This window comes from Haliotis cracherodii, unplaced genomic scaffold (assembly GCF_022045235.1).
Source record: "Haliotis cracherodii isolate W230 unplaced genomic scaffold, xgHalCrac1.p SCAF_5, whole genome shotgun sequence".
Classification (NCBI taxonomy): Eukaryota; Metazoa; Mollusca; class Gastropoda; order Lepetellida; family Haliotidae; genus Haliotis; species Haliotis cracherodii.
In genome coordinates this window covers 23,204,970-23,219,248 of record NW_027266308.1, presented here as the reverse complement: position 1 = coordinate 23,219,248, position 14,279 = coordinate 23,204,970, and the positions used below count along the sequence as shown (strand labels likewise).

General features: G+C 38.5%; 1 protein-coding gene across 1 annotated transcript; it reads left to right on the top strand.

Annotated features, from left to right (window-relative positions):
* Nucleotides 1-1,521: 1,521 nt before the first annotated feature.
* On the top strand, nucleotides 1,522-11,045 carry LOC139442839 (homeobox protein goosecoid-like). The gene is made up of 3 exons (XM_071223741.1): nucleotides 1,522-2,062; nucleotides 6,756-6,961; nucleotides 10,277-11,045. Exons 1-3 carry the CDS (start codon nucleotides 1,789-1,791, stop codon nucleotides 10,613-10,615), a joined length of 819 nt encoding a protein of 272 aa, XP_071079842.1. The 5' UTR covers nucleotides 1,522-1,788; the 3' UTR covers nucleotides 10,616-11,045.
* The last annotated feature ends 3,234 nt before the right edge of the window (nucleotides 11,046-14,279 follow it).

Sequence of the window (14,279 nt, the reverse complement as noted above, 5' to 3'; positions counted from 1 at the left end):
GATAAATAATGAGTAGTATCATCCATGATTCAAAGTTCAAGTAAGTAGAACGCTTCATGATGCGGAAAAAAGTGGCTGTATCCTGATTCAAAATAAACATAAAAACTAAGCGTTAAAACCAATAGGATTGATAGTAAGTCATTAAATTGGAAGGTTGGAATATATGATGTATTTTAATTACAATGATGAATTATCTCAATCGATCTATTTTATCATATTGAATTGGTTATGGAAAACAGTCGAAGTGTTGTAGTATTAGTTCTACAGGCGGGATGAAGCTACATCCAGTATCACATCGTGATGACACTCAGCTCCCGGGTATTAGGGGTGGACAGTCAGTACCCTGTATACAATGTCATTGTGATGAAGGAGGAGAGAGCAGGGTTTTTCACTTTTCGTAATAATTCAAATGTCAAATATTATGAAGTATACCCGCATCGGTAATGTATTAATGCAAGAAACTGGTATAGCTCGTATATTACACAGCGATTATTATTATTATTATTATTATTATTTCGTGTAATGTGCGAACAGTGGCGATACAATTCGTCATAGCATGGAGAGCGCTTCTGAAATGATCATAGATTTTAACATCGATCTATCACCGTATATATACAATAACGCGTACTAAGATATCACTGTTCGAATTATTGTGGTAATATATCATAAGAAAACACCGTCGACTGTCTTTCAAAACATACAACGTGGATTATAAGGCCTGTAGAGTTTGCCATCGGAAGATAGTTTCACATCATGATGGTATTCTATTTACCGTCATTTCATTGTGACCGTGTTTTCTCCGGGTTACCACGCGCGGATGCTAGCTCCTTCCACGTCATCAGTTAAATCCCCAGCATCGTCACATAAATATAACAAAATACGTTTTACAATATTCAAATCGACACAAACAATGTGATATTTTCCTTGGCAACATATTCTGGAACATTTATCATTATTTCCAAATACAATGATATAATTGGTCAGGATATACATCGAAAGACAAATGATTAAATGTAAAAGATGGGCACGTAAGGATTGTTATAAAGGCAAAATATATCATATGTTGGACTTATTATGCTAGCGTAACATATCATTTGAAAGCATTTTGTTTGGTGCTGCATTAGTGATATGATATATATGTAATGTGGTTATGATAGGCGAGACATTACACTCACATATAGAAGAATTTAACAAATCCTGTGACAGTATGTACAATCGTGCGAGCGATAGACAGCAACGCTTGCCTCAACAGCTCGAACAGCCGGATGATGGCGACAGCTCATGAATATGCATAGTGTCGCCAGTGAACCATGACTATTGCGAGCTCTGTGATTGGTTGGGTGTACCTGTCAATCAGATGAGCAACAATAGCCTCTGAAACAGTTTGACAGGCTGGTGCGGGATGAATAGCGCCGTACAATAACCTTATGACAGAGTGGGCAGGGCTTAAGGTAATTTCATTAAACTGCAATAAAATGATCTCTTCACCACTCAGGCCGTACTTAGGGATAAACTGTTTGGGTTCTCACCTCGGGTATAAAGTGAGGGGACGGGAGGTGTGTGACAGAACACTGCTTCACTCGATACAGGGTACATGTGACTGTTGTGATCTGAGCTGAGATTCAACCAGCACGACTGATATATCGGGATATATAGAACCTGTGGACGTATATTTGGACAATACCCAGTTGGACATTTTGATTTGTGCATTTGGACTAGCATTGGAATCACTCTTGTATTCACGCCACTGTCGGCATCAACACTGACAACTACAGCGACAGTGACATCATGTCGGTGGATTCACGAGCCACCCTTCCGCGTACTCTTGCCGACCTGGTCCCGACATCCATGGCGGCCATGATGCCACACCTTCCTTACTACTACACCGCAGAGCAACTCAAGTCTTGTCATAACTCCATGCTAGCAGCATCGGCAGCGGGGGCAAGCCATCCATCAATCTTCACCATCGACAGTATTCTTGCCCCCCGTCCCATCCTCGCCCACCGACCAACGCCCTACTTTGCCTACCCCGGGATGCCGCCGACCCACCATGACTTCTTCGGTGAGTAGTATAACATTGTCTCCAGTGTCAATTAGCAACAGTTTACTTAACTCATGATGCGAAAACGGAATCAGAATAATTCAGTTTATTCGTGGTAGACATAATTTTATTGATAACAACTTGGATAATACTTAAAAAGCGTCGTATCTGTATAGTCCCTATACCCTTGTTAAGCAGGACTGAGGTATAAGGATATATACCGAAAAGTCGCTTTTTGCAGTATGAAAGAAGTTGTTATCCATAATATTGCGTCTACCTTGTCACCCGTCAACTTCTAAGTAATGCCTATCAAACAATTCTGTTTATTCATTTTTTATTTCAAAATTTTGCTTGCCTTCATATATAAATACACTTACTCTTGTACACTGCGCGTTGTATTGGCTCAGTAATTAAAGAGTTAACCCAATACTTTTTATCCACTCAAACTGACATTTTTTCCCCAAATCTAAAGTAATGCCCTAGAACATTAAGTGTTCGCGGGCAGCGGTGATAATTAGAGAGAAATCTGCTTGCTAGCGCTACATATGTCCACGCGGCCATGCGCCTTGAGTCGCCATCGGGGATCTGATTCTAAGTTGCAGAGATTCTACTTTGCCTGTAATTGCACTGACATCTTCTAAGTGAGTTACAGGGCCCACTTCATTAAGTAAAATAATAGAATTTGAATTGGGCATTATGTGTCTACCACTTGCCAGCTTCCCCCATGTACGTGTAGGGATTCTCGCAACATGGAAATAGCTGGGCGGCCATGCTGCAGACCTACATTACAAATTGCGTTTTCGTATTAGCTACACAATTAACATTTTGTACTATTAACCTTTCAAGTGCTCGAAAATTAACCCCAAAAAATTGAAATTGTTATTAAACCGAAAACGGAATTAGTTTTACGTATTTTTCAGATACGTAGGTTTTGTTAATTCCGTTTTGAATTATATTTTGAAGACATTTGATTTTCAAGAACTGCTTTTAATCGAAAAATCGGTTAGTAAATTGAGATAAATCAAATAGTTTTTACCATTAGATATATATCAGGTATGTTGTACAGCTCTATATCTTTGAATGATGAAATAAAAAGGTTTTGAGAGGGTTAAATTCTTGCAGTGATATGAAACCGTGAACGTTGACATAATCAAAAGTGAACATGTTTTAATTCGCACGTGGTAATATATAAATAGATAAAGTGAAAACATGAATTGTTTGTTTTAATCTAATATCAGTGTCAGATGCTATATATAAATATATCTGACAACTGTGTCTAAATATTGGAGGTCGGATGAATACTCTCACTTCGTACAGAATTTCTTCTATAATTCAACAAACACCGAAATCATGTTATTGAACATTGTACCCAGATTACTACATAAAATATATATAACTATATGATGATATTTTCCTTCTCGGTATAAATAACAATCCTAATAATACATCAATGTAAGGGGAAATCCGTGATAGGCTATATTTTTACAATGTTTAAATTACGAAAATGCGGTCTCTCACTTCGACGTTATGGTAAAGGCGGCCTACACCCTTGAAACAATCACATCCCTCTCATGACGGATTATCACTTTATGTGTTTAATCCATTCCGGCGGCTTGTGTTAATTGCTTTACTGTGGCTTGATTAGGGTGGATTAGTAAACCTTTGTCGGCGATTGTCTCAGTAAATTGACGTCGATACAACACACAGGTAATAAAGATACTAAATGAAGCGGCTTTTTAAAGCGTCAAATGGTTTGAAGTTGAATCATGAGTAAATTAATTGCTCATTAAACAACCGGAAAAATATTCAAAATAACTACACAGTATATATAGCTAAATAATCATATTTAACTGCAGCATTTTCAAAATGTGTATACATTCCATAAATACCATTTTACTTCACCGGCTGGGTTGGAAGAGGTAAATATATGAATACATTTATAATATTTATTTTTGTTTTTGATAAATACGGATAGTCAGGTGAAATTTGCATTTAGCATTTGATTTTATTGCGGAAAATCAAATGGATTAGGCACAAGTGACATACTTGTGAGGCCTTCTCCTTCATTACATTGTGGTATGTGAATAATGATAGTGCAGAATAAATGTACAGTGCATAGGAATTACAAATAATGAGAAGAAATAGGCACAATTTGAGTTTCCTATTTACTTCGACTTTTGATTTTTATTGGTCACTGGTTTACAATTATTTAATATGCCAACCGAACGCTGTCAAGAATAATCTTTATAAGATATGTCTACCTTATGCGAGAAATGTCACAGAAGCAAACAATGTCATAGAACTGAATAACACGACTGCACCAAAACGAACATTGTTTGAATATTACACCTACGTCAGTTTCAATTACGGAAAATGTACAAATGTTGTCTAGTGTTACCGCAATCTGATAGTCATAACGTTAGCTGTCGCGCTCAATTATAACAAAATAGCCATACAAATATTTAATCCCACGTGAATAATAGCATCAACTATCTTGGCGAATATTTGAATGATATTTTCCGTTTATAAAACATAATATCCTATTTAAAAATAACCTATGTTCGATTTTCACCATTTGTCTTTAGAAGTGTTAAATTACACAATCGACATTTTTGTAACAGGTCCGACATGATTCATACATTCATACAAGGCCGTAGTCACGACATGTGTTTTGTTATGTATACAATTTCTTTTTTAAACACTGAATTAAACATTGATGCGGGGGTTCCGTTAAATGGAGGCTGAAGAGCTGCTGTTTTCACTGTGTGAAATAAGTGAGGGTTAGGAAAGTGTGTGTCTTGAGGGGGAGGGGGAATTGCCCGGGGGGTCATTTACCACTTCTTTGTACTATTCTCGAGTTTCATCACTATTAAACAACACATAAATTGCACCGCCATATCTTCCAATGGGCTAGCTATGTACGCATGGTTTTGTCGGCTATTTGCGTTAACACTTCACATCAGCTTGTCTATCAGGCCCAATCAAACGCTAATACACCTACACCTACACCAAAGGCTAATGTTCTCGGAACAAAAACATTCACTTAGCGGAGCTATTTCTTCAATTATCACTCCGTATTAATTCCGGATTATCCCAGATATACAAAGAACACCTTGCAATAAACGTCCTCTGTTATTGTCTATTAAGTAAATAGATCCGTACGTAAAACCATCGTATTGGTCCGTTCAAATTGCTACAAACACACTACCCTTTTACCTGATATTGACGATTAGATAAAAATTTCCCTGTTATATACTTTTCTACAAGTTATCTACGTTTTGAACGATATCATTATTAAAATCAACAATTAACAACAACAAACAACATAACAGTACACAAGGCCCGCCATATTGCCTGCCTAAACAAACACCAGTAAATTTATATTCATGAAAAGGAAATAGATTTTAGATGACATCATAGTTAATAGTCGCCACTCTGTTTGAAGTGTTTGTAAATTTCCCACAGGTAAACAGTGCCTAATGCTCAACTAATTACAACAAATTATAACAGGTAATGCACCTGAACGCAGGGGCTGATGCCAGATTTATGATTTCCACCTGTACTATCTGAAAACGGAACATGTTATTCTATCATAATAATATCGGTATGATAAATCGAAATTAATTTCACGGTGTAAATTAGTAAATACAGTATTTTCCACACAAATTCACTCTATAAACGAACGCAGGAATGTTTATTTTTTTATAAATATATCTAAACGTTAGTTGTCAACAATTTAAGTATTTATGTAGCATGAAGTATGTGCAGTCTGTAGGAAAATTTAATGAAATTATTTATCAAGTTAAAATAAATACTCTAAATACTCTGTGATGTTCAGGATATGGTAATTGCTGAAGCGTTAATGAGCGTAGTAAACTGTTTGTGAGATAGTTTGCCAATATACATAATAATTGTGAACACACAACAGGCATCAAGGCACAGTTGGAAATAATGGATAGGGGAATAACAATTAAATTTATATGTAAAAGCCCTTGTTAATTATCTACAAAATGTCAAAATATTTTCATATATTTAACAGCGTGTGTTATTCGAGCACAAACAGACACCAGCTGTAATTGACAAATACGCACGAGCAACAGAGGTTTCTGTGATGAACCCCAATAATCCACTTGATTGAACTCATTGATATTAACGAAAATATATTATTGAAATGTTTCATGCACTCTTCATCATCTAACTCGTTAAAACCGCTGATAACTTAATTGGATGAAATGATAAAAATACATCTAATAGAGCAACAGCTGCTGCTGTTTAGCAAACAAGTGCACATAAATAAATTAAACATGTCGAGATTTAAATATATCATTTTTGCTAGTGTACTTATTTAGGCAAAGCTTTCAAGATTAACTGTTTACTACTGAATCAAAGTCTAGGCGTGAAATATGTTTTGTTTTGTTTTTCGTACTTTGCATACAGACTAGTGATATGATTTTAATGTACTTAAATATAACAAAAAAATCATGTTTTTGAAATTGAAGCCGTTTAAATATAATTATTTCATAAAAAAATGAAAAAAGCGTCGTAAGTAAAACAATTTGTTACATTACAAAAACAATTGACACTGGTTTGGTGATTTTTAAGTAGATATTTAGTCAATATGTTTTGACAATGATCACCGCCTTTATTGTACATGTCATAAGCACATTACCACATCCATTTGATGGAGATTGTATATTTGATATTAATTTTTCAGCCGCCTACCCCCCTTTTCCTGGTTTTATGAATCCGGCTGATTTGGCACGTGCAGCCGGACAAAAGAGGAAACGACGTCACAGAACGATCTTTACCGAAGAACAATTGGAACAGCTTGAGGCGACCTTCCAGAAAACACATTATCCGGATGTTCTGCTCAGGGAGGAGCTCGCCATTAAAGTTGATCTGAAGGAAGAGAGAGTAGAGGTAAGCATCTTCACTCACACGTAGGCGCACTACTCAGTCGGTACCCCATGGGGACAAGCCGAGGGAGGGGGTTGCTTTCGGGTAGAGAGATCTGGGAGAAATCCGAGATACATTAAGTTCCTGCTACGGTCCAAGTTTAGTGGTTGACCACACCATTAAATGTCGAACCTAGTCCAAGTGAATGGGATGACAAATACATAGGGGTTTCTTAGTTGAGCTTACTAGTCCGAGAAAAACGTCGCAGACTGTAGATATACTTCCAGTTTAGGAATTGACGAGATATTATCCAAGTACGATGGTGGTCAGGCCAGATAACGTCTACACTGCGTTAACAAACCCACCAACACGTCTATCCGTACTGTGGTAACCGCGTCAACATACCAACCAACACGACTATCCGTATTATGGTAACCGCGTCAACATACCAACCAACACGTCTATCCGTATTGTGGTAACCGCGTCAACATACCAACCAACACGACTATCCGTATTGTGGAAACCGCGTCAACAGATCCAACAACACGACTATCCGTATTGTGGAAAACGCGTCAACAAACCCACCAACACGTCTATCCGTATTGTGGTAACCGCGTCAACAGATCCAACAACACGACTATCCGTATTGTGGAAAACGCGTCAACATACCCACCAACACGACTATCCGTATTGTGGAAAACGCGTCAACAGATCAACCACCACATTTACCGTACTAAGGTAACCGCGTTAACCACACTGCAAAATATGAGTTTTGTATACGCGTAATGAGTTGACAGTTGGGCAATAAAGGACGATTTACTTTGATTATAACCCGGAACTGTAACCCACCAGAACACATCGCAAGTACAACCTCCACCTGGCGACTCACTCAGACAGCAGTGAACCGATAACATTACATATTAAATTGTTACAATCTCGGATTCGTCGAGTGCTTTCAAACCGCATTCTTTATAAAATTTACACAGTTGGGAAACCTTGCATGGCCAATGTATTTGTGTGTCTCGGGATTCCCAGTTGATTGATAAATGAAATAGTTTTATTAAACATTCTGAAGAAACTAATAACTTACAACCATTCAATCGGTTATATTTTAATATCGGCTTAATGCATGAAATCCTTTCTAAAAATGAGCAGCACTAGATTATGCTTTTCTAGTTTTTTGCAATAACAAACGATTATTTTATAGTGCGTTCGCTTACCGTAGCGATCAAACTGATATTGAAACGTATGCAGTGTTAAACACAATTCAAACGAAATTGTACATTGTTGACATTAATATTAGAAACATGGCGTTCGAGGGTTCCACTAAATATGGTAATAGTGCTGGTGCACGACTACAAGTACATGTGTCCCTTACCGCCAGTGATGTGCGACCACAACATGTTGTGCTGTTGCCCCGATCTTTGTCATGTAGATGCAGATGAAGTGAGTAGCTGCACGCGTCGACACTGCGTTTTATTGTTCACGTCCTCAAACATTTGGTTGTGAGCTGCTACAGAAAATGCTACAGAATATCCCGTTGTTGAAACAATGGTGAAATATATTACAAGTACGCTGTTGAAATATTCGTTACTACGGTTTCTCTAGACCCCGTTGTTGAAAATTCGTACTTGGAATTTTGGTGATCAGATATAATGCAAATTATTGAATTATTGGTTAATTAGCGCATATTCTGTTATTAAAATATTGCTTATGAAAGATAATACAGATCTGGTTGTTGAAACATTGAAAATGAAATGTACTACAGATCCTGTTCTCGTACTAGGCCCAGTTTCACAAAGCGATGTTAGCGCTAATGTGATCGTAACTCCCATACTTCAACATAGGCTTACGCTAGTCGTAGCGCTTTGAACGCTGTGTGGAACGACCGTAGCGTTACGACGATCGCAACTCGCATACTTTAGACTTACGATAGTCAAATCGCTAAGAGCACTCTGTGCAAGTGGCCCCTGGTAATCAATTTTATGACAGATTCTCTTTTAAACTCCTAACAAAAGTCATTAAAGATGCCGTTGTAGACGGTTTACATGGCTCAGTTATGGTTATTTCGGTTGTAACTGTTGCCACAGTTGTAGGCAGCACCCGTTGCCCCTTGATTCCCCTAGGCCAGCTATACCAGGCTGTACACAGCCAACTGTTAAGTCTATTTGATAGCTATTATAATCTAAACCAAGTAATGTTTTTATTTCTGAGCGATTAGATATTAGCCGCGCTACCGTGATTATTTGAGGGTATTAGGTGATGGCGGTAGAGAAATCCGGGGGCCGGAGGTGACAGGGGGGACAGGTGACTGGGCAAGGAGAAGGGGGTACAGAAGGGGGATCAGCGTTAGGGGGATCTCGGCAGTGGGGACCGGCGGAGTGTCGCCCAGATTCATCAGTCGCCATTAGGTATTGTGACGGACAAGTCTCCGTGAAGACCGACAATGCTAATACAGCCCCAAGATGCTGACACCTCCTCTTTTCGTCTTTATTTTGCTGGAGATCAGTTTCATCACTTGAGGCTTGTTGGTTTTGTAGCACTAAATTATTTTGCTAACTTCCCTCCGTGCTTCACAAGACAGCCATTTGTCATGAGCCCTCCGGCAACTTTGCGCGCATGTGTAGTTGCTTTATGTATCTCCCGTCGTTGAAGAGTTCCAAGTCCCCGAGGCCAACAGAGGCGCAAATAACATTCATAAATTGTTCATGCACGCACATGATCGATATAACAACAACAGAATTAAGGAATTACTTATACATATTGCGCGAAACATCAAAGGGATCTAGACGACGCTTGTCTCGTTTGACAGACGTTGGCGAAAGATCCGCGTTTTCTAATAACTATAGCGAGCAATTAGCAGAGACCGTCATGCACAACAAATGATAGCTACATGGATGCGAAGCCATCGCATAGCTTTCTTTCCAGCTTTTAAGTCCTTTACTCTCGTCGAAACCACTGGCCCAGTCACTAAGGTGATCGTCGAAATGAAATAATAATTTCTCCCTATTGAAGTTGCTAGCGTAGCCTCGGGCAAGGCTCTATAGAGTGATGCGGTCGTTTTTGTGGGCTGGGAAGACATTCCGCGAGGAGAATTAGTCCACTGATACCATCTCCCTTTGGACTTACTTGTGGCGCCAGGGATAGTAAATGGGTTCTTAACTTTGTTTTATTTGTTTTGTTGATGGTATCTCACTGATCGAAAACGAATTTCATAATTAAATTCGTTCTTTTTTTGTTTTGTAACAGCCCGTAACCTTATAAATCTGCTAAAGTCGATTAAAAAGCATCGATGGTGGTGTACTTTGTGACTAATTCCTTACGATTTGTTTGTTCTAGGTTTGGTTCAAGAACAGGAGAGCAAAATGGAGGAAGCAGAAACGCGAAGAAGAAGCAGTTAAGCGAGGAAGTGAAACTGCCGCAAGACCTACAACAGAGACAGACGAAGACGATAAAGAGGCAGAAGCCTCGATCTGTGTTGATGATGACAGTGTAGACATGCGCAGAAGAGACAGTGAAAGTAGCGACTCATCTAAGGTGGATTTGGAGGACAGTGAGGATGATGTTGTCAGCAATGGCGCCGACGACAGCTCTCATAGTTGTGTCTCTCTCACAGGAGCCACAGACAGTCAGTCAGACCACAGGGGAGAAGTCGAACATTTAGACGTCTCCAGTTAGGTTTCCTGTCAGGTGGACCCCGAAACATATATTCTAGTCTTGCCACAAACTCTCCTTCTCAAGTACCACATACGAGAAAATGCGAGAGTCAGAAACAAAATGGACGTTGTGACGCCACCCTGGTATCATAGTGCATGCCACCCCTGTGCGTGGCAAGGGGCAAGGGTAGACAATCCACGATGACATCCGGCGTCGCTGGTAGTATGTTTGCCGGATGGGCACAGGCCAATCAAACTGCTTCTAACTGACGGAAAAGACAAGTACGGAATATAAACAGCCGTGGAAGAACTCTGTAATGATCTTCTTGAGTGAGGCTCGGAGAAGCAGTTGGTGGTCCTGTTCAAGCCCCATGTCCCCGATGTCATGCCCCTTCTGCCACGTTGAGGTGGCAGTCCCCGTTGTTGTCGTCGTGAGGTAGCTCCGGCCTTGTTTAGTGATATTTATGTTATGTGTTGTATATACATTGATTGTAAATTTATTTCATAAAATGTCTGAACTTCACACGTCGTTTGTTATATTTCTAACTTCAGAAGAATAATTTTGTCCTTCTGGTATCCGACCGTCACTTCTCACGGAGAACCATCACATCAGCCGAACAAGAAGTCGCCTATCTGAAATCATGTACTACAGTAAACTACAGTTATAACGAACACAAAGGGACCACTTATTTTAGTTTGTTATAACCGTAGTTCATTATAAGCATATATACAACAAATGGCCGGGACTAAAACATATGTTCGTTATATCAGTCAGTTCGTTATACGCGTGTTCGTTATAACCTTAGTTTACTTATTTCGACATGTGCATCTCACGCCAAAACAAACGTTTCAGCATGTACATATTGTTGTCCACGAATTCAGACACGATTAAAAGTTATAAAGCGTTAAAATAAGGCAACTATGGGACATGTTCACAAATACTTTTCAAGCTCATTGTGGATGTAGCACAGAAGGGACTTGAAACACAACTTGCCACCTTACTGTAACATTTGGTTCTATAACTCATTACCACAGCTAACAATATCAACATCAGCCACATTTTCGTTTACATTTACGATGACATATTCATCCTTCTGTTATAAATCCAAACAAGGATCAAAGTATTCACATTTATTACCCATTATGTTAGAAATAACCGCGTTCATAAAATGTGCACTAGAGCAAATATCACTTCTCGCGCACCAGTGTATTGTTTCAGTCATCCGAATGTTGGCGTGATTCGAAATTTATTGTGACATAAGGTTAGAATGACGTCACACTCGAAATGACGTCATAGGTAAAATTTGTGGTTTCCTTGGACAGAAATAATGTGGTAATAAAGACATTAGTTTATCATATAATGGGTAGGTTTCTCGGCAGGATAAAGCCAACGGATAAAAACGATATCCGTTGGGGTCATATGCGGATAGAGATGCAAATATCAAAGGTCAAGAAGGGACTACTTTCACTGTTTATAAACAAACATGGCGTCGTCCTCGTCATTCGGCCATCGAGTCAGAATTAACCATCGTGAATCTGGATAAACTACAGGAATAATTGCTATCATTATCAAAAGAACAGTCTAATATGCTGAAAATTAGTGTCTAACTGAGACGTAGCTAAGGCATTTTATAAGTTTTGGCAACTTTGGAGATATAAATTTCGAAACAATTTTGCGAGGGCACGAGGCCTAGCCAAGCGGGATCAGTAGCCATATCTTTGCTTGTAGACCTCTGCGGCTTGAAACCTTCTCCACAAATTAAAAATAGTTGGATTTGGCCGAAATATGTTTGAATTGTTACCTTGTTTCGTTTTGTCGCTGTGTGTACATCTGACTACACTTCTTAACGTTATGACAGGACAGACCTACTGTCAACAACGTCTGACCGTGGCCGTGACGTCTCATAGACGAGGGTTAGAGTAGCTTCCCTTTGACAAAGGGCAGTTACTCTTGCGGACACACCGATGGATTGCCGCGAAAGGCAATTAAAAAGAATTGTTGTTTTGCGTACATGTTGCTTCGCCACTGTATAAGAAACAGATTTCATTTGGAACTATATTGGCTACTGTCACTGTCCGACTGGCACTTCACTTACCCTGTTACGTAATAAATATTAATGCGTGCATTCCAGGAAAACTCGCAACGTTTCGGTAATGTGTGTGAGAGATGTGTTTCGGTAATGTGTGTGAGCGATTTTGAAGCACAGAATTAAAGAATGACATTATATGATAATTAGGTTATCACGCTTGTGTGTTTGGGGATGGTAAATATCCTGTATTAGGAATAAACACTATGTATTTAGCTCGCCAAGGCTCGCTCAATACAATGTTTATTCCTAATGCAGGATATTTACCATCCCCAAACACACTCGCGTGATAACCTCTATATACGAGCATATGTTCATACTAATTGTACGAAACCCGTGTAAGTCTTCAGGTATTACCGTTGCTTGTAAAATCAATATGACACACATGCTCGTATAATAATAATCTCTATGTGGTTGTCAATCGCCTAATTGTGATTATGGTTGAATATTACATATGTATGCCACGAATAACAGTGTAAATACATCAGCTTGTATCAATTACTGATTAGTCATTATCAACTAAGTATATATTGAATGTGTAAGGTGTTCATTGAATAACGGTGCTAAAGAACTTCCTAAAACTATTTGTGCCCTGGTCTTCCTTCTCAGGAAACGAAAATTATCTTCATTTACTTCAATTGCAGAGGAAGAACCAGTATTGGAGTTTGTGTCCAACGCCCTCATGATTGTACAAAAATTCTGAAAATCAAACAAAAGGCCGAATTCACTGCATTTTTACAGACGACCTTTTTCAAACGTTAATTTTTCGTGGTTATAAAAGTGCTTTTCAAGGTAAGAAATAGGTAAGGGATTCTTTTGCAAATAATGCTGATGGTGTAGTCAACGTAACTTTCCCCTAGCTATCATTCACGCATTTTTTTCGGCTTTCTTAAAATGTATTTTTTTATCATGGGATATTCGTAAATTAACCTCCTGCGAAGCAGTTCCCCAAAACACTCTTCTTACCCCAAATCTCTTTTTATATCAATAATATATATATATATAATTATAACATGAAAGCGAGAAATCCTTTCCGTAATCACAAGAAGCCTCTGCTGAAGCGGAATCCATTGTACGAATCCGAAGGGCAAGAGGAAGCTCTGAAACATCGTTACAAAGGATAAAATATGTTATTATCCATAAAATGTGTCATGTATTCAAAGAGCAAATTGTAGTGTGATGGCAAAGTGCATATCAACGTTTTCGTCTCCTTAGGTTCAAGTTTTTTGTTTTGTGTTTTTGAGACTCACCCTTCTGTAATGATTTTTCAATGATCTATAGTGATCTTTTCACGTAATTTTTATCACTATTTTGTCTTTTACACCCATTGGAATTTATTTCGACTAATAATCGAGATTAATTATTCGCTGGCGTGTTCGTATTTATTTACACAATAGTTTTTATTTTGAATAATTCAAAATGATTGTCATGACAACCTTCAAAACTAAGGTGTCTGATATCAGCTGAATATCAAATTGCGTAATCTGCATGTTCACTTTACATATAAACTTAGTCATCAACTGCTCTATATGTCACAGAGAACTATACTGCTATATTTTTTCCACCTTAACATGGGTTTGAGATATTTTTGTATGGCTA